The 19,424-nt window shown below is 50.2% G+C and overlaps 1 protein-coding gene across 1 annotated transcript; it reads right to left on the bottom strand.

Annotated features, from left to right (window-relative positions):
- Positions 1-2,906: 2,906 nt before the first annotated feature.
- ZSCAN22 (zinc finger and SCAN domain containing 22) lies at positions 2,907-19,420 on the bottom strand. The gene is given in 5 exon segments (XM_059152473.1): positions 2,907-4,748; positions 4,750-5,328; positions 8,238-8,687; positions 11,846-11,956; positions 19,310-19,420. Coding segments are annotated over 3 exon segments (1,473 nt in total). The 5' UTR covers positions 8,636-8,687; positions 11,846-11,956; positions 19,310-19,420; the 3' UTR covers positions 2,907-4,252.
- Between the last annotated feature and the right edge of the window lie 4 nt (positions 19,421-19,424).

Raw genomic sequence — 19,424 nt, forward strand, 5'->3', positions numbered from 1 at the left:
TCTCTCCTCCCTGTAGAACTGCCTTGCGTATGGGTTCGCGGGAGGATTGTAAGCAGACCTTCACTAAGGACCAAACAGCGAGAGTTCCCGGCGTAGTGCACGGGTCGCGCCTGAGGTCCTCCCCTAGATATTCCCACTGGGGAATATTAAGCAATCCCTCCTCTAAGAACCACGGAGCGGTTTGACCCACTTCTTTTAGAAATAAGCGAGCCTTCTTATTTTTCAAAGGGGTCCCATTTGCTTTAAGAACGTCAGTTAGCGGCCCCAACATTTTATATGCAGCCATCTCGTTTCCCATCCCGGAAAGCTTTACTCTCGTCCTTATCCTAGGAACTTTCCCTGTCGCTCACTAGACAGAAATAGGTGCACTCCTTACCTGATCGTCGCCGACTCCGTGCGTCTCTCACGATGAGAATCCCGGGTTTCGGCACCACCTGTCGCTCTCGGCCCGCAAGAACGACTCGGAGACTCACGTAGCGGCGAACCTTCTTCTTTAATCGCTTTTTATCTTTCTCCCCTCTACCCTCGGCGCATGCGTTTTTATACAGGCAGTGTTACCCAATCACAATGCAGTGCTCATGCACCTCCCGCGAGAGTGGACCTAAATGAACAGCCAATCATATTCAGTCCCTTACGGCTCTTAGAGTAGGCCTCCTGTACCGGCTCCCGACAGCAACCTTTCTCAGGTCGCAGGGTGGAGCATGGCAACTGCCTCCAGGAAGGCACCAGTCACGGTATAATCATTCAACAGACACGGGTCAGAGCTTACTGCATCCTATGATGCAGATACTGAGGTTAAGACATGGTCCTTGCTCTTGGATACTCACAGTGTCTTTGGGAAACACAGACTGTAAGCTCTGGAAGCAGTAAATACAACATGGTAGGAAGTTAAAGAGAAGTTAAGGAGGTGCTCTGGAAGCAAAGAAGGCAAGCTGAAGTCAGCTCAAGGAAGTAGGGAGGGCTTTGTTAGAGAGGGATATGTGAAACATCTGGGAGGAAAGGAGAGGAGGTTTGCAGGCAAAGGTACAGAGGCACGTAGGTGGGGGGAAATATGGCTTCTTCAGGAACCACAAGTAGTTCCACATGGCTAGTGTATGGAAGGTGGGGCTACCACAGGAGGAGATGAACGGGGGGTCAGGTCACAAATGATCATGAATGGCAGGTGAAAGAGTTTGACATATATCCCTAAGGGCAGTTCTCTGAAACCATTTTCACATCACTGCACACAGAAAAATGACAGTTTTCACCTACACATATAAGGGTACCTGGAGAGGTTGTCTGGGGCCAAGACTTATGTCTTGGCATACTTGTAACCCATTCAGGAAGCTTTGCCAAAGAAGGGGGTGCACTTTCTTTTTTCTTTCTGCTTAACACCTGGCACTTGCTCTTTGATTTTTTTTTTAATTAATTTATTTTCAGCATAACAGTATTATTTTTTCACCACACCCAGTGCTCCATGCAATCCATGCCCTCTATACTACCCACCACCTGGTACCCCAACCTCCCACCCCCCGCCACTTCAAACCCCTCAGATTGTTTTTCAGAGTCCATAGTCTCTCATGATTCACCTCCCCTTCCAATTTCCCCCAACTCCCTTCTCCTTTCTAACTCCCCATGTCCTCCATGCTATTTGTTATGCTCCACAAATAAGTGAAACCATATGATAATTGACTCTCTCTGCTTGACATATTTCACTCAGCATAATCTCTTCCAGTCCCATCCATGTTGCTACAAAAGTTGGGTATTCATCCTTTCTGATGGAGGCATCATACTCCATAGTGTATATGGACCACATTTTCCTTATCCATTCGTCTTGGTTCTTTCCACAGTTTGGCGGCTGTGGCCCTTGCTGCTATAAACATTGGGGTACAGATGGCTCTTCTTTTCACAACATCTGTATCTTTGGGGTAAATACCCAGGAGTGCAATTGCAGGGTCATAGGGAAGTTCTATTTTTAATTTCTTGAGGAATCTCCACACTGTTCTCCAAAGAGGCTGCACCAACTTGCATTCCCACCAACAGTGGAAGAGGGTTCTCCTTTCTCCATATCCCTTCCAACACATGGTGTTTCCTGTCTGGTTAATTTTGGCCATTCTAACTGGTGTAAGGTGATATCTCAATGTGGTTTTAATTTGAATCTCCCTGAGGGCTAGTGATGATGAACATTTTTTTCAGGTGTCTGATAGCCACTTGTATGTCTTCACTGGAGAAGTGTCTGTTCATATCTTCTGCCCATTTTTTGATATAATCCAAAAATTTGTATAGAATCAGAAGAGATCCCGAATCGCTAAGGAAATGTTGAAAAACAAAAATAAAACTGGGGGCATCATGTTACCTGATTTCAAGCTTTATTACAAAGCTGTGATCACCAAGACAGCATGGTACTGGCATAAAAACAGACACATAGACCAGTAGAACAGAGTAGAGAGCTCAGATATGGACCCTCAACTCTATAGTCAATTAATCTTCGACAAAAAAGGAAAAAATATACAGTGGAAAAAAGACAATCTCTTCAATAAATGGTCCTGGGAAAACTGAACAGCTATATGTAGAAGAATGAAACTCGACCATTCTCTTACACCATACACAAAGATAAACTCAAAATAGATAAAGAGCTCAACGCGACACAGGAATCCATCAGAATCCTAGAGGAGAACATAGGCAGTAATCTCTTTGATATCAGCCACAGAAACTTCTTTTTTTTTTTTTTTTTTAAGATTTTATTTATTTATTTGACAGAGAGAGATCACAAGTAGGCAGAGAGGCAGGCAGAGAGAGGGAGAGGAGGAAGCAGGCTCCCTGCCGAGCAGAGAGCCCGATGCGGGACTCGATCCCAGGACCCTGAGATCATGACCTGAGCCGAAGGCAGCGGCTTAACCCACTGAGCCACCCAGGCGCCCCAGCCACAGAAACTTCTTTCAAGGTATGTCTCCAAAGGCAAAGGAAACAAAAGCAAAACTAAACTTTTGGGACTTCATCAAAATCAAAAGCTTCTGCACAGCAAAGGAAACAGTAAAAAAAACAAAGAGGCAACCCATGGAATGGGAGAAGATATTTGCAAATGACAGTACAGACAAAAGGTTGATATCCAGGATCTATAATGAACTGCTCAAACACAACTGGAGAGCTTTCTACTACGGAGTGACACAATCAGGTCTGGCTTGCAGAAAGAGCCCCCTGGAGGCTGGTGTGGAAAATGAAATATCAGGGGAAGGCAGAGGAGAGAATGAAGGTAGGAGACCCCAGGTGCGATCCAGATGAGGTGATGAGGGCTCACAGAAGGTGACAATGGTGAAGGCGGATTAGAGGTGAGTTTTTGGTAAAGCCAACAGGGCTGATGACTGATGGGATATAGAAGAAGAGGGCAAGGAGAAACAGATGCTGTGCAAGCATCATGTCACACCTTTGATTAGGGAGAATGTGAGAGAGACTGGGGGCCAGGAGAAGGCCTCACAGAAAAGGCAGCCCCACAGGTTGGCCTTGGAGTTAGACATGAACAGGTGGAGCAAAAGAGTAGGTGTGAAGGCACAGAGGTGGGCACAGGCTGGCATCCTTCCTGGGCTAAGCGGGAGAGGAAAAGCTAAGAGGTAAGTTCAGCTTACCGGGTAAGTTAAGAAGAAAAGGTTAAGAGCAGCTACATTGGAACATGAAGCTGGAGCCTTTCTGCCCAGAGCATCTTGGGACCACTGAGTCCCGAAAGAAACTTTACTCCAATTGTCACAGCTCTGAAGACCAATCCAGGTCCTCAGCTCAGCTGTCCTTTCTCTGAGATGGGCCTGAGTGGGGGATGGAGAGAGGCAGGATCCTTCTGGAAGATTCTCCTGCTGGCCTGAATAGCTCTGTGTTCATCAGGTGCCTCCATCTGGGTCTCCAAACCCAGAGTTGTTCCCAGACAGCCCCAGAATCTGCCCTGAAGCACCTTATCATTTTAGGGTACTATCAATCACCCACCCTGTTCTCTGTTCCTTTGGAACTTAGGGTTTATTTTATTTTATTTTTTAAAAATATTTTATTTATTTGACAGAGATCACAAGTAGGCAGAGAGGCAGGCAGAGAGAGAGAGAGAGAGGAGGAAGCAGGCTCCCCACGGAGCAGAGAGCCCAATGTGGGGCTCGATCCCAGGACCCTGGGATCATGACCTGAGCCGAAGGCAGAGGCTTTAACCCACTGAGCCACCCAGGCGCCCCAGGGTTTCTTTTAGATGTTGATCCTCCGAGAGGAAGTTGTTCTGTGTCCCAAGGGCTTTCTTTGGTTACTGCAGAATTGTAATGTGGATTCTCAGGTGAACCATGAGGGCTGAGCTGCGGCTCAAGGCCTTCCCACAGTCACTGCACTTGTACGGCTTCTCTCCCGTGTGGATCCTCGGGTGCCCAATGAGGGAGGAGCTCTGTGCAAAGGCCTTCGGACAAAACTTACACTGATATGGCTTCTCTCTGGAGTGGATTCTCAGGTGGCGGATCAGAGCTGAGCAGTCACTAAAGGCTCTCCCACAAGCGTCACACTTGTAGGGCTTCTCCCCAGTGTGGATGCGCTGGTGCTGAGTCAGATGGGTGCTCTGGCTGAAGGCCTTCCCACACTCATCACACTCATAGGGCCTCTCCCCTGTGTGCACCCACTGGTGCTGAGTGAGATGGCTACTGCGGCTGAAGGTTTTGCCACATTCCCCACACTTGTAGGGTTTTTCTCCAGTGTGGATCCTCTGGTGCCGAGTTAGCTGGGTGACCCCGCTGAAGGCCTTCCCACACTCTACACTCATGGGGCTTTGCCCTGGTGTGGATGACTTGATGCCGGGCCAAGTGAGCGCTCCGGCTGAAAGCTTTCCCACAGTCACTACAGGTGTAGGGTTTCTTCCGAGAATGGCTCTTCTGATGTGTCTTGAGGGCTGAGGGGCTCTGGAATGTTTTTCCACATTCACCACACTTGGAAGACCTCCTCCCTGAATATATGCATGGAGGCTCTGTCCTATCACCATCTACTGGATCAAATTTCTCTTCCGGTGTCTTCTCTTTTGAGGTGAAATTTAGCCACACATTGGGACTATTCCCCACGGCACCAGATTCACAGCTGTGCTGGTCAATGGGAACATCCTTGTGAGGCTCTGAAGTTTCCCTCAAAGCCATCTTGTGGGGGACAGACTTCATCCAGGTTTCCCCCGAGAGTCCTGCCTGCCTCTCTGAGCTGCCCTCAGGTTCACAAGCATCACCAAAGGTGGGTCCCAGAGAAATACCTCCTATAAGGGTTTCAGTGGCCCTGTCTAATGTCTCTGACTCTTCCAAATCACTCTGCTTGCAGTTTGCCTCTGAGAGCTTGGCTTTTGGGTCCCATCCTGAAACAATCCAAACCACAGTGTCACCACTCTTTCCATACAGGGCTCCCCAACTCGGCCTGGTCTGACTCTGTAAAGGGAGACACAGCCACTCCTGACATTTGGCCCCATTTCCAAAGGAAAGTTTCTCATTTGGTGTCCTGGATGACAAAAGGGCATAGGGCTGTCCTCCCACACCATCAAAAACTGAATCACAGGTTTCAATCCCCCCTCCCCACAAGTCTCATTCTTCAAGGCTGCTGATTTTTGCTCAAGTGTCAGAAGAAAGACTCTGATGTTGAACTGAACTGAAAGAGTGAGAGCAAGTAAGCACACACAAGGGTTCTTTTTCGCCAAGTGCCTGCATACTTGCTCCCTCTGGGCCGGCCCCAGCTCTTGGTGCCTTCCCCGTGGACCTAGACACCTACTGAGCATTTTCTGCAGGTGCTCAGTAAATACTGGCTGAATGAGGGAATTAATTCCAGATGCTCACAACTGTGCAGTTTCCTATAGCAGACTCTACCTCGAGCCCTAAGTAGACAAGTGCTGCTGAGGGTGAGTGGTGACACACCTGCCTGGCTTCCCTAAGACCCCAGGAGGACTGAGGCCCACTCTTTCTAAATGGCTGTGGAGGCAGAGTATGGTTAAAAGGAAGCTGGAGACTGCGTTGTGTATGAGTCAGTGGCATGTCTGAACTGACCTTTGAGCTGAACTGATCCTTGAGGGGTGCACAGGGCACCTGGGGACAGTGAATAGCATCGTGCACTGGACAGACCCCAGGAAGAGATGGAAGAAGGCATATAGCTGCTGCTTGAGTCCACAGTGGGGCCCCAGCTCTGCCGCTGGCCAGCTCCAGGGTCTTGCGCAGTCTTGCTTTTGTCTGGCCCTGCTTCTCCACCTGTGTCAGAGGAACCCACCGCCGCCGCTCGCCTCCTAGGGGTGCTGGTCATTCTTGGACTCTTGTTATGTGCTAGTCTCCAAGTGGGTCATTTCAATTGCCTTGTTTCAGCTTCAGTCTGCTTTCACAAGGATATACTGCAACAACAGCACTTCAACAAGGAAACAGGCCCAGTTGAAGGAAGTCCTTGAGTAACTAACTGGTACAAGATGACACAGTTAGCTAGCAGCCAAGTTGAGATTTCAACTGTAGATCTCAGCTTTCCTCCTCTAAGCCTACAGATGTCCTCCTAACTCCCCAGCCTCTCCAGCCACATGCTTGGTCCCACATCTCCCTTTCTTCCTCTATTCTAGAAATATCACACAACCTCCCTTTCCAGAATTCACTGGTCCTTATTGTACCACTGGCCCTTCACCTCCCACCATTCCCTCTGCCTGGACTGCCAGGTCCTTCTTGTCTCAGTGCCATACTGCCTTTTCTCTGAAAACCTCAACCCTGCAGGAAGATGGGGTCATTACCCTTGTCCCCATGACCTCTGCCTAGGCACAGCTGATGGGGCCAAGGGAAAGCGCATGACTACCCTCTCCAGAAAAGTCTGCTTCTTAAGGAGCTAAAAAATAAATCATCCTAACAGCCCCAGTTTCCATTGTGTTTAATCTGTGCCAGGCATTAACACTGAGGTAGGTATTATGACTACAATTCCCATTTTATTGACAGGGAAACAGAGGCACAAGAAAGTCACATGACCAGGAGGAAGAGGAGCAGTGGTTCCTCCTACTCACAGCACACCTCCTCCCAGGTCCCAGCATACACCTGCTATATGTTACCATCAGGCCTGGCCACACTGGGCCAGGCCCTTCTGGGAGGAGCCTTCACTCCCTGCTCTCGATTGTCCTGCCATCCTCTTTGCATGCTACAGGCCCTCCCTGGGCTGGGCTATTGGTGTGGGTCCACCAAAGCAACAGTGCCCACTCTAGTTAAGGGCAAGACTGACTCAGCCAGATCCTAGAAGGCCAGCAGAGGGAGGAATCAGAGAAGACACAAGGAGACACCAGGTATTTCTGTCACTCCCGCCCCCACCCTCACAGGCTTCCAGCCCCCAGCAGCCTGGTTTTCCTTGCTCATGTTAGTCCCTGGGATCTGGTCATCCAAAAAACAAGCACAAGACCCTAACCAGTTCAGCTGGCCTCAGCCCAGGAATCTTTTACTGTTCTTCCTGGGGATTTCTACACTGGTAAGACATAAGTCTGGGTTGCTGAGCCAATTTTATCTCCAATGAGGATAGAAGCTGCTTAAGAGTAAAGCTAGGGGCACCTGGGTGGCTCAGTTGATTAAGTGTCTGCCTTTGGCTTGGGTCATGATCTCCAGGCCCTAGGATTGAGCTCCCCCTGTCAGGCTACCTGCTCAGTGGTGAGTCTGCTTCTCCCTCTTCCTCTGCCTCTCCTGTGCACTCTCTCTCTCTCTCAAAAAAAAAAAAAAAAAAAAAAAAAAAAAAAAAAGGAAAAGGAAAAGAAAAAGAGAGAGAGAAACTAATGTAAGAAAACCCAACTGAGGGCGCCTGGGTGGCTCAGTGGATTAAGCCGCTGCCTTCGGCTCAGGTCATGATCTCAGGGTCCTGGGATCGAGTCCCGGATCAGGCTCTCTGCTCAGCAGGGCGTCTGCTTCTCTCTCTCTCTGCCTGCCTCTCTGACTACTTGCGATCTCTCTCTGTCAAATAAATAAAATCTTAAAAAAAAAAAAAGAAAGAAAACCCAACTGAGAAGCAGAATGAGAAAAAGAGTCCTGATACCATCAACAGAGCTCCTGAATATAGCCACAAAGCCTCCCTACTTTGCCTGTCAGTTTGGGCTGGGCTTTTGGTCATTAGCAATCAAAACAGATCTGCTTAGCACAGTGTGTGAGAGTCTGGGTGAGGTACAAAGGTGACAAGTGCATGTGTGAGCGACCCCAAGCCCAAACCCTGCACTCCCACATTCCAGTCCAGGCTCTGCCCTCAGTGTGCTGTGAACAGTTACCAGCTGCCCCCCCTCATCTCTCTTGTTGAATGCCAGAGTCATACCTTCCACCAGTACGGCAGCCTCCTCACCACTCTTGGGGAACTGGGCACCCACCCAGGACTGCATCTTGGGGGGCAGCACCCCCAGAAACTGCTCCAGCACCAGCAGCTCCAGCATCTGCTCCTTGGAGTGCGCCTCGGGCTGCAGCCACTGGTGGCACAGCTCACGCAGCCGGGCCAGGGCCTCATGTGGGTTGGATGCTTCCTCATAGCAGAAGCGCCGGAAGCGAAGATGAGCAGCCTCAGGGTGGGCGGTGTGGCCAGGGCTAGATTCCTGGATCTCAGAGAGGGTGGCCTCCTCATCCTCCACCTTCACACGGAGGAAGCCTTCCTGTTCCCAGGGCACTGGGCTCAGAGGACTCTTGGGGATGGCCATCAAGCATCAGCACAAAGGGAGGCACAGGAGGGCTGGAGTGTTGGAACTGGGTCTGCAGGAATGCCAGAACTTTGTCATTGTGTGGAACTTGGGGTTCTGCTCGTACCTGTAGAGCAGGGCAGATGCAGACTGGGGGCCTGTGAGATGTGAATCATTCTCAGAGCTACACAGATGCTCAAAATAATCAGGTGCTAAGCACCATTCTAAATGTTTGTATACAATAACTCATTTAAAACTCACAACAAAGTCAGGAGGTGGGAACTTCCTTTCCATTGTATCGATATGAAAACAGATAGAAAGGAGAAGAGTTGCCCAAAGAGTCCCAGATACTGAAGGGATGGGGAGTTGCTGAGCTGTAAACCAAGGCAGCCTAAGCCCATGGCTGGTCTGCTTACAGTGCTCTTCCTACACAGAACCAGATCTCCCTCCCCTCACACATACTCCCCAGGTAGCTACACACAGTCATTCACTCACTTTATTTGCTAATTATTTTGTAGCTTCTGAGATGGATACTTATATAATTATACAATTATATAATTATACTTATATAATTGACGTTCTTCCTTTCCTCTTTTCTAATACATTTACTTAAGGTTATAAAATTCCTTCTAAACAAAGCTTTAACTGCACACCCATAAGTTCGATGTTGCATTTTTGTTATCATTTAATGAGTTCAGAGTATTTTCTCATTTTCGTTGTAGTTTCTTCCTGACCCAGGGGTTATTAGAAATCCACTCTTTCATTTCCAAACAATTGGGGTTTTCTCTTATCTTCTTATTGTTGATTACCAGATTGACTGTTGTGCTCAGAAAATGTGCTTTAGTTATTTTTAATCCTTTGAAATTTGCTAAGACTTGGTCAGTGTTCTGCATAAACTTAAAAAATAATGCAAAACATTAAAAACAGAACTACCCATACAATCCAGCAATTCTATTTCTGGGCATTTATCTGAAGAAAATGAAAACACTAACTCGAAAAGATATATTCACCCCTATATTCATTGCAGCTTTATTTATAATAGCCAAGATATGGAAGCAACCTAAATGTCCAACAACAGATGAATAGTTAAAGAAGATGTGGCATATATATATCATATATATAATATACATATGATATGATACCTATACATGATACATACGATATACATGATACATATGATACACATACGATGCCATACATATACGTAACATATGTAGACAGACAGATATAGATATATATATCAGCCATAAAGAAGAATAAAATCTTGCCGTTTATGACAACATGGATGGACCCTGAGGTATTATGGTAAGTGAAATAAATCAGAGAAAGACAGATACCATTTGATTTCACTTACATGTGGAATCTAAAAAACAAACAAGTGGACATACAAAAGAAAACTAGATTCAGGGACGCCTGCGTGGCTCATTTGGTTGAGTGGCTGCCTTCCGCTCAGGTCATGATCCCAGGGTCCTGGGATCAAGTCCTGCATCGGTCTCCTTGCTCAACAGGGAGCCTGCTTCTCTCTCTGCCTCTGCCTGCTTGTGTGCTCGTTCTCTCTCTCTCTGACAAATAAATAAAATCTTAAAAACAACAACAACAACTAGATTCATACATAGATACAGAGAACAGACTGAGGGCTGCCAGAGGAGAAGGGGGTTTGGGACTGGGTGAAAGGGATCAAGAGATACAAACTTGCACTTATAAAATAAATAGGTTATGGGGATGTAATGTATAACACACAGAATATAGATCATGATACTGTATTAACTTTGTATGGTAAGAAATGGTAACTAGACTTATTGTAGAGCATTTTACACTGTGTATGAATTCTGAATCACGGTTGAACATCTGAAACCAATAAAATGTTGTACATTAACTATACTTCAATTGAAAAAATGCAAAGCCTTCCCAGATAAGATAAACAAATGATGACAGATAAACAACTTCATCAACATTAAAAACTTTCATGATTTGAAGGACACCAACAAGAAAGCAAAAAGGCAACCCATAAAATGACAGGAAACATTTACAAAATATATCTGATAAGGAACCTGTATCTAAACAATTCCATAATAAAAAGACAAATAATCCAGTTAAAGAATAGGCAAAGGTTTTGACTAGACATTTCTTCAAAGAAGATATACAAATGACTAAGAGGCAACATGAAAAGATCCTCAACCACAGAAATCCAAATCAAATGCCCAATGAGATACCACTTTACACCTGCTAAGATGGCTAAAATCAAAAAGAAGTAACAGGGGTGCCTGGGTGGCTCAGTTGGTTAAGCCACTGCTTTTGGCTAAGGTCATGATCCTGAAATCCTGGGATCGAGTCCCGCATCAGGCTGCCTGTTCAGCAGGGAGTCTGCTTCTCCCTCTGACCCTTCCCCTTCTCATCTCTCCCTCTCTCATTCTCTCTCTCTCTCTCAAATAAATAAAGAAAATCTTAAAAAAAAAAAAAAAAAAAAAAAGGTAACAAATGTTGGTTGGCATTTGAGCCATGGCCTTGGGCACAGGGAGAAGCAAACCTTAGTAAAGTAAGTCCCCAATCCTGAAACCTTTCTGTGGCAGCTGGCAACTTCTGGCAAAACTGTGTTTGAGCCCCTAGAAACTCATTTGGACCTCTTGTCACCTTGTCCTTGCCCCTTGTCATCCCCAACCCCCATCTTTACAGCCTTCCTCCCTGTTATTCTCATATTCTACGATCTCTCTCTGCACCTAAATTCTCCTACTCCTTCAGACCATGCTTTGCCTGCCTTGTCTCCAAGAGCTGTCCAAGTGCTTGGAACAAGCTAAGTGAGTGCCCTGGGTCTCTCTTTCCTATAGCTCTGGCTGTAACCACGTTACCCCAGAAAGACCCAGCAAGCGGGAGCAACAGCGCCCAGGGCACAGCCTACGTCAAGTGCATAGTAAATAGGTGCTGAGCAAATGGGGACCGGGAAAGGCTGAGCACATCACCCACAGACGTGGGGAGTCACTGTACAGGGGAGGGGAAGCAGGAACGGAAAGGACGGCAGTAAGTGCACCAAGATTCCAAGCTCCCTTCTGGATACCGGGAGCTTCTATTCTGGAAAATTCCTGATGACAGTCACTGAGACACATGGACATGGACCCGACTCAGCCCATCCCTCTCCGCACTGACCGCACATCAGGTCAAGGTCCCCAATCCGTGAGTGTTCAGCCAACCGAAGACAGTAGTTCTTACTTGTAGCTGTCCTGACAACTGACCTACCTCAGAGGGCTGCTGTGAGGTCACCCAAGGCGCTCCATAACGAACATGCAGCAGCGGGCCAGCACTCGGCGAACACGTGGTGGATACCCAGTTGGCTGACTCTACAGCCTCCTGCCGGGTTAAGCACACAGAAGCTGCTGGGGACACATCCACAATGTCAGGTGGGTGGCCACCGTCCAACAGCTGCAGCTGCGGACGTGGCGAAGCACAGACTCGGTAAACTCTGCGAAGTACCCCCGGTCCAGTGGGCCCCAAAACATCTTAGCCACACGGTCGCATGCACACAGCCTACCTCAGGTGCGGCATCTGCCACACCCCCGAAACCACGCCGGCACTCCTGTGACATCTCTGTGTCACTCCTGTTGAGCTGGCATTTGGTACCGAAACCTGGGAAGGAGATTGAGCCCCCACCTCAGTGGGGAGGCTCTCTCCTTTCCCTAGCCGGACTGGACCTCCCTTTCCGAACGCCACTTCCAAAGCCGTGGTGAGTTTCCCCAGATTCCGTGCCTCCTTCCAGAAAGCCTTGTCCTACTCACGGCCCCCTCAGGGCAGATCCCGCCGGTCACCAGGTGACTTTTGTGACTCCCAGAGGCCAGGAGACCTCTACGGCAGTCGACACAGTTTTTCCGCAACCCAGTGGTGGACGAGGGGACACCTTTCTCCAGCCCTTGGGTGCCCGGCAACGAATTGTGGGGACCTCCCAATCCAAATTCGACCCTAAAACATCCTGGGGGTGTTTTAAGCCTGTTGGCCAATCTTAAAACCCTGGAACTGGACCAGGACCTGCGGAAACGATGTTACTGTATTGTCGCTTGGCCACAATACCAATTAGACAATCGGTCCCGGTGGCCTCCGGAAGGCACATTTGACTATCCGATTCTCATGGACCTAGGCAATTTCTGCAGACACCAAGGCAGATGGGCCAAGGTCCCTTATGTCCAGGCTTTCTGGACTCTGCGCTCTCGCCCCTCCCTCTGCTCTCACTGCTCCACCTCACAGGTCCTCTTGGCCCGCTCCCCTCCCCCGCCACCCACTGCTCCCAAAGACTCGGACCTCTCCTCCCTGTCTCCCTTCTCTGAACCCCCGGAGAGCTTCACCCACCCACCGACAAGAGGGCCCCTGGCTCCTCCTCCTCCTCCTTACCAAGATCCCTTACCCCAAGGTCCCTTAAGTTCAGGATTTCTTTTTCTTTCTTTCTTTTTTTTTTTTTTAAAGATTTTATTTACTTATTTGACAGAGATCACAAGTAGGCAGAGAGGCAGGCAGAGAGAAAGGGGGAAACAGGCTCCACGCTGAGCAGGGAGTCCGATGTGGGGCTCGATCCCAGGATCCCGAGACCATGACCCGAGCCGAAGGCAGAGGCTCAACCCACTGAGCCACCCAGGTGCCCCAAGTTCAGGATTTCTAAACCCTCGCCCTCGTCTACCCCTCTCCCTCTCCCTCCCCACTCCTATCCAAACTCCTGACAAATTTATCCGCAGTAAACAGGAAACTCCAATCAAAGTTTACCGAAGGTCAAATAAGCTCTTGTTATTTGTTAAAATCTGCTAGCAAAGAGATGACTAGAACTGATGGTTACTTGTGTCTCTCAGAGGTTTTTTTCTTTTTTTTTAAAGATTTTATTTATTTATTTGACAGACAGAGATCACAAGTAGGCAGAGAGGCAGGCAGAGAGAGAGAGAGAGAGGGAAGCAGGCTTCCTGCAGGGCTCGATCCCAGGACCCTGAGATCATGACCCGAGCCGAAGGCAGCAGCCCAAACCACTGAGCCACCCAGGCGCCCCGTCTCTCAGAGTTTTAATGGGTAATTCTTAAGGTAGCTTTCAAAGTCTTTAACCAAATGGGATAGAATACTAGAGCGCTGGTCGCTGGAACTAGGTTTACGATTTTGAAATCTGTTGATAAACATCTTTTGTGCTTAATTGAATTCTGTTTTAACAGCCCCGGGGCTACTGCTTGAGCTAGATCCTTTCATAAAGAATGGAAGGGGAGAGTGATCACCTCCCATTAGCCAGGGATACCCAAAGGGGAGGGTGTCCAATCTGTTTGAATCTGAAGAGTGCCTGACTGTGTGAATGTGTCTGCATGGCTCCACCCGCAATAGGGCTCGAAAACCCTCCCCTGATTTAGTCTGCCCCCCTAAGGGAGGTTGCTGGAGTTGAGGGAGTTGTTAGAGTTCATGAGCCCTTCTCTCTACAAGACCTTTCCAAAATTGAGAAACGTTTGGGCTCCTTTTCTGCCAATCCTGATAACTATATCAAAGAATTCCAATATCTGGCCCAAGCCTATGACCTCACCTGGCATGATTTACATGTGGTCCAGACCACCACCCTCACCACAGAGAGGGAACACATCCAGGCTGCTTCCCGGGGAGCACACAGATCAGGTCCATCTCACTGATGCTGCCATGCCAATTGGAGCCCAGGTAGTCCCAGCTGTAGAACCAGGTTGGGATTATCAGGATGGCCAAGATGGCCACTGGTGCCGCGACCACATGGTTCAATGTCTCATAGCCGGCATGTGGGCAGCCTCTAATAAGGCCGTTAATTACGACAAGATTAGGGAGATTGTCCAGGCCCCTGAAAAAACCCCCGCCTTGTTTCTTAACCAATTGACCGAGGCCTTAACCCAGTACACTTGCTTGGACCGCGCCTCTCCTGCAGGGGCCACAGTACTGGCTACTCATTTTATCTCAATCAGCACCGGATATACCGAGAAAGTTAAAGAAGGCTGAGGAGGGTTCTCAGACCCCCATTTCTGACTTGGTGAAAATGGCATTTAAGGTCTTTAATTCCCGTGAGGAGGTGGCTGAGCTTAAATGACAAGCCAGACTCCAGCAAAACCAGACTCTTGGTTGCAGACCCAAGCCTTGGTAGTGAAAGACCCGCGGATCCCCTTACCCAAGAATCCAACACTGCCACTGGATGCAAACAGCAAGAGGTTTATTGTCACGCAGGTACCGGCGGGTGGTCGGCAGCTCCAGCTAACCGAGCACCCCGACCGACCGACCGTAGTGAAGCAGGGTCTTTTATAGGAAAGTACAAACAAGTTTTGGGTGGGGCGCAATTGATTGGTGGACAGTTTGAACTTTTGAAAGAGGCATACTTGGGGTTTGCTGGTTGGTTCAGAGGACCCACGCGCGCGAAGAGAGCGGCGGGGAGGGGGGAGTAAGCTGAATGGTTCTGAGGGCTCCTGCGGGAGGAGAGCGGCGGGAAAGGGGAACAAGAAAGGGGAAGGGAGGAGTGTCATCATGGCGTCTCTATTATTTTTACAAGCCAAGCAGTTACAGAAAGGCAAAAGAGCAATTAATAAGCACTTAATAACCTAACCTATGCCTAAAAGCCAGCGGTTCACAGAAAAGCAAACAAGCGGTTAGTTATCCTATCTATCTTCTGGGGGAGGGGTCTTTCAGTAGCAGCCCTGCGGCTGGCCGGCTCTGGGAGCCAACAGAGAGGGGCAACGAATCGCACCCCTCTGGGGGCCTGTTTCAAATGAGGGGCTGAGGGACATTGGGCTCGCCAGTGCCCCAATCCAAAGCCGCCAACTCAGCCTTGCCCTCAATGCCATTTGATGGACCACTGGAAATCCGACTGCCCTAACCTCGGGGTATTTTCGGCACCTCAACGTGGGGGACCCGCCCCCCCCCCCCCCGACAGGAAGTCCGGCCTTTCAACTGCTTGGATTGGAGGACGACTGACAAAGCCCAGACTCGGCTGCCCCTCTCACCCAGGCCGAGCCCAGGGTTACGCTCCAGGTAGTGGGTAAGTCCATCTCTTTTTTGCTGGACACGGAGGCTACCTACTCTGTTCTGCCTTCCTACTCGGGACTTACTCGAACCTCACCAATTACTGTTATGGGGATCGATGGGACCTCCTCCAATCCTAGGGTGACCCTTCCCCTCACCTGTAGTCTAGATGGGTTCCCCTTCTCCCACTCGTTCCTAGTGATTCCTTCCTGCTCGGTCCCTCTACTGAGGAGGGACATTCTCCAGAAAACTGAGGGCAACTATCTGCCTCTCCCCTTCCTCCCCTCCCTCCACCTGTCTTGTGTTTCCCCAAACACCTCTCACTTTACAGTACTGGACCTAAAGGACGCCTTTTTCACCATCCCCTTGCACCGATTCCTATTTTCTTTTTGCCTTCACCTGGGAGGATCCCGACACGCACGCTTCTGGACAACTAACTTGGACTGTCCTACCCCAGGGGTTCAGGGACAGCCCTTATCACATTTTCAGCCAGGCCTTGACTCCAGACTTACAGCAGTGTGTCCTTAAGGCCAGTACTCTACTACAATAGTGGATGACCTCCTCCTCTGTAGCCCCTCCCTCTCGGTCTCCCAGGACAACACCTCCGCCCTACTTAACTTCCTGGGGGCCAAGGGATATCGAGTCACCCCCTCTAAGGCCCAATTGTGTGCCCCTTCAGTTACCTATCTGGGCATACTTCTGACTCCCACTTCTAAGTCCCTTACTGGGGACTGCTTACTACTCCTCCAAGAACTCCAACCTCCCAAAACGGCAGATGAAATACTATCTTTTCTTGGGTTGGTTGGGTTCTTCAGACATTGGATTCCAAATTTCTCTATCCTGGCCCATCCTCTGTACCAGGCGGCTAAAGAGACCCCCCAGGGTCCCCTAACTGATCCCACTTCGATCCGCCACTGATTCTCTAAATTAGGGGACCGCCTTACCACCGGGCTAGTTTTAGCCCTACCCGATCTCTCTAAACCAATCCATCTCTACACTGATGAGCGCTCCGGCTTGGCCACCGGCCTCCTAACACAATTGGTGGGGCCTAAGCATAGGGCTATAGCCTACCTGTCCAAGCAACTGGATGTCACTGCCCAGGGATGGCAGCCCTGCTTCAGGGCCCTAGCGGCAGCTGCTTCTCTTATGAAGGAGGCCCTCAAATTTACCTTAGGGCAGCCCATCACAGTCTACTCTCCCCACGGACTCACAGACCTCCTTAGCCCCCGATCCCTGGCCCATCTGACTTCTCATCTCCAGCTATTCCATCAGCTATTCCTAGAAAACCCGAATATCTCTCTCTCTACCTCCCCCCTCAACCCCCCCCCCCCTTATTCCTGCCTACTCTACAAAGGAAACACAAGCCCTCCAGGCATGGGGAGGAAAGATTGGACATAAAGGGGTGGAACTACCTTCGGGACAGGATTGCCCTGCCAGGCAATCTGGCGCACACCTTGATTACTGACATCCCCCATCCCTCCATATTGGCCCAAAGGCTCTCCACCAATTTCTTCAGCCACTGTTATATCATCCTTCCTTATCTAAGGTAATTGAAGTTGTCCACAAGGCTTGCAAAACCTGTTCCTCCGTGAACTCACAAGGAGGAATCCACAGACCAGGACCTAACCATCAGCTCCGAGGTCATCAGTCGGGGGAAGACTGGCAACTGGACTTCACTCACATGCCTCGCCACAAAACCTTTCGCTACCTATTAACCTTGGTTGATACATTCACAGGCTGGATCGAGGCTTACCCCACGGCTCGGGAAACAGTGGACGTGATGGCTACACTACTCATTGAGCACATCATCCCGAGGTTCGGATTGCCCTGGACCCTCCAGTCAGACAAGGGACCCGCCTTCATCTCCAGTGTAACCCAACAGGTAGCTGAGAGCCTCAACATAACCTGGAAACTTCACATCCCATACCACCCTCAGTCATCAGGTAAGGTAGAAAAGGCCAATGGGCTGCTCAAAGCCCAACTCACCAAACTTGCCCTAGAGACCAGTCTTTCCTGGCCCACACCAGACTCTGGGCTATGCCCCGCGGGCCTTTGGGCTTAAGCCCATTCGAATTACTATACGGCTGGCCCTTATAAATCATAGCCTTCCAGCCATTTTCCCGCCTCTTTTATCCTATCTACCTTACTTCACTCTCCTCTGAGCTCTCTCAAGGGCCCACACCAACACTGTCCTCCCAGGTGCAATCCATCCTATTCCCCCAACACCGTGGAGGAAGGGCTGCTTTCCTCCCATTCATAACAGGGGCAGGAGTAGCCACAGGGGTGGCAACTGGAACAGCGGGGATAGGAACTTCCATAGACTTTTTTTACAAACTCTCCCAAGCCCTGAATGATGACATGGAACGAATTGCTGACTCCCTCCAGCCCTACAGACGCAAGTCACCAGCCTGGCAGCCTTAGCTCTACAGAACCAATGGGCCTTAGACCTCCTGACCACCGAAAAAGGGGGGATCTGCCTATACTTAAATGAAGAATGTTGTTACTTTGTTAAACAATCAGGTATAGTTACCTCCAGGACCAAAGAACTCAGGGATCGGATCCAAGCACGGAGGCCAGACACGTCTTCCTGGGGCCTGGATCCCTAACACCTAGGTAACCTGGCTGCTCCCTTTGGCAGGACCTGTATGCATAATCCTCCTTCTAGTCTCAGTTGCTCCCTGTCTTTTCCGATACTTGCAGGATAGCCTACAAGAACTTGTCCGAGTGTCCGTCACTCAACTCCTCCAGCCCTACTCTCGCCTGCCGACTCCGACTACCCCTATGACAACGCCCCCCTTAGCAGGAAGTAGCCAGAACTGAGTCAACGCCCCTGACACCATTATATTAAGCAAAAAGTCGGAATGTTAGGCTGGCAGAAAGGGCTGCTTAAGATGGTGAAAGTTCCCGCCACAAAACCTGAACTCGGACAGGAGAACAAAGGCCCAAGCAGGAATCTGAGACCCCCAACCCGGGCTCCAGTGGACCAATGGGACCCCGACGAGTAGGCGAAATATCCAAATAAGGGAAACTTGCCAAAAGACCCCTGAGTTCCCCTCGAGACCCCTTAAAAGCCCCCTCCTCTCCGCCTTGAGCGCGACTTCCGCCACTCTGCTTTTCTGAGTCGCGGAACTTCCCTGAGGGTGCCCACCTCCTCCGGCGCAACTTTCCTGGCTCCCCTTCTCCCTGAAACTTCCCCGGGGAGTGTTTTTAATAAATCTTGCCTTGCACCCACTTTGCCTGGTGTTGTGTTTATCTCGCCAGAAAAACTTTACAAATCCCAGTCAGGGCAAGAGCCGCATGTCCTCACAGCGGCGCCAACGCCCCCGCGAACCCCGTCACTACCCGGCTCCGCGCCGCCAGCCCCGCAGCCACACCCCTACGCTCCCACGCCTGACCGCACACAACACCCCCCAGGAACGCAAGCCCCTAGCCCCGTCGGCCACACACCACAGCTAGCGGCCCGTCAGAAACGCGCGCCCGCGGCGTGGCGCCGCTGCAGCCCACTCTCAGGCTGCATCCCCGTCCGCTGGCGCCACGCTCCGGCAGGGAGTTCTACACTCAGCTGGGGCGGCCGTCACGCGGCCCTCCAGTCGCGCCGCTTGTGGTCAGCGCTCGGGTCGGTCCCGCACGCCTCGCCCAGGCCGCCGCAGGAGCTGGCGGCTTCGGGGCCTGGAGGGTTCCTCTCCCGCCGCGACCCCAGCGGACCGCCCCAAGACTCACCTCACCCATGCGGTGGGAGCCACTTCCGGGAGCTCACCGGGAGGCGCCCACTCGTGGGGACCACGACGCCCAGAATGCGCCGCGCTGTCCAGCAGCGCGCCCGCCCTCCGGGACC

The sequence above is a fragment of the Mustela lutreola genome, chromosome 16, assembly GCF_030435805.1.
Source record: "Mustela lutreola isolate mMusLut2 chromosome 16, mMusLut2.pri, whole genome shotgun sequence".
Classification (NCBI taxonomy): domain Eukaryota; kingdom Metazoa; phylum Chordata; class Mammalia; order Carnivora; family Mustelidae; genus Mustela; species Mustela lutreola.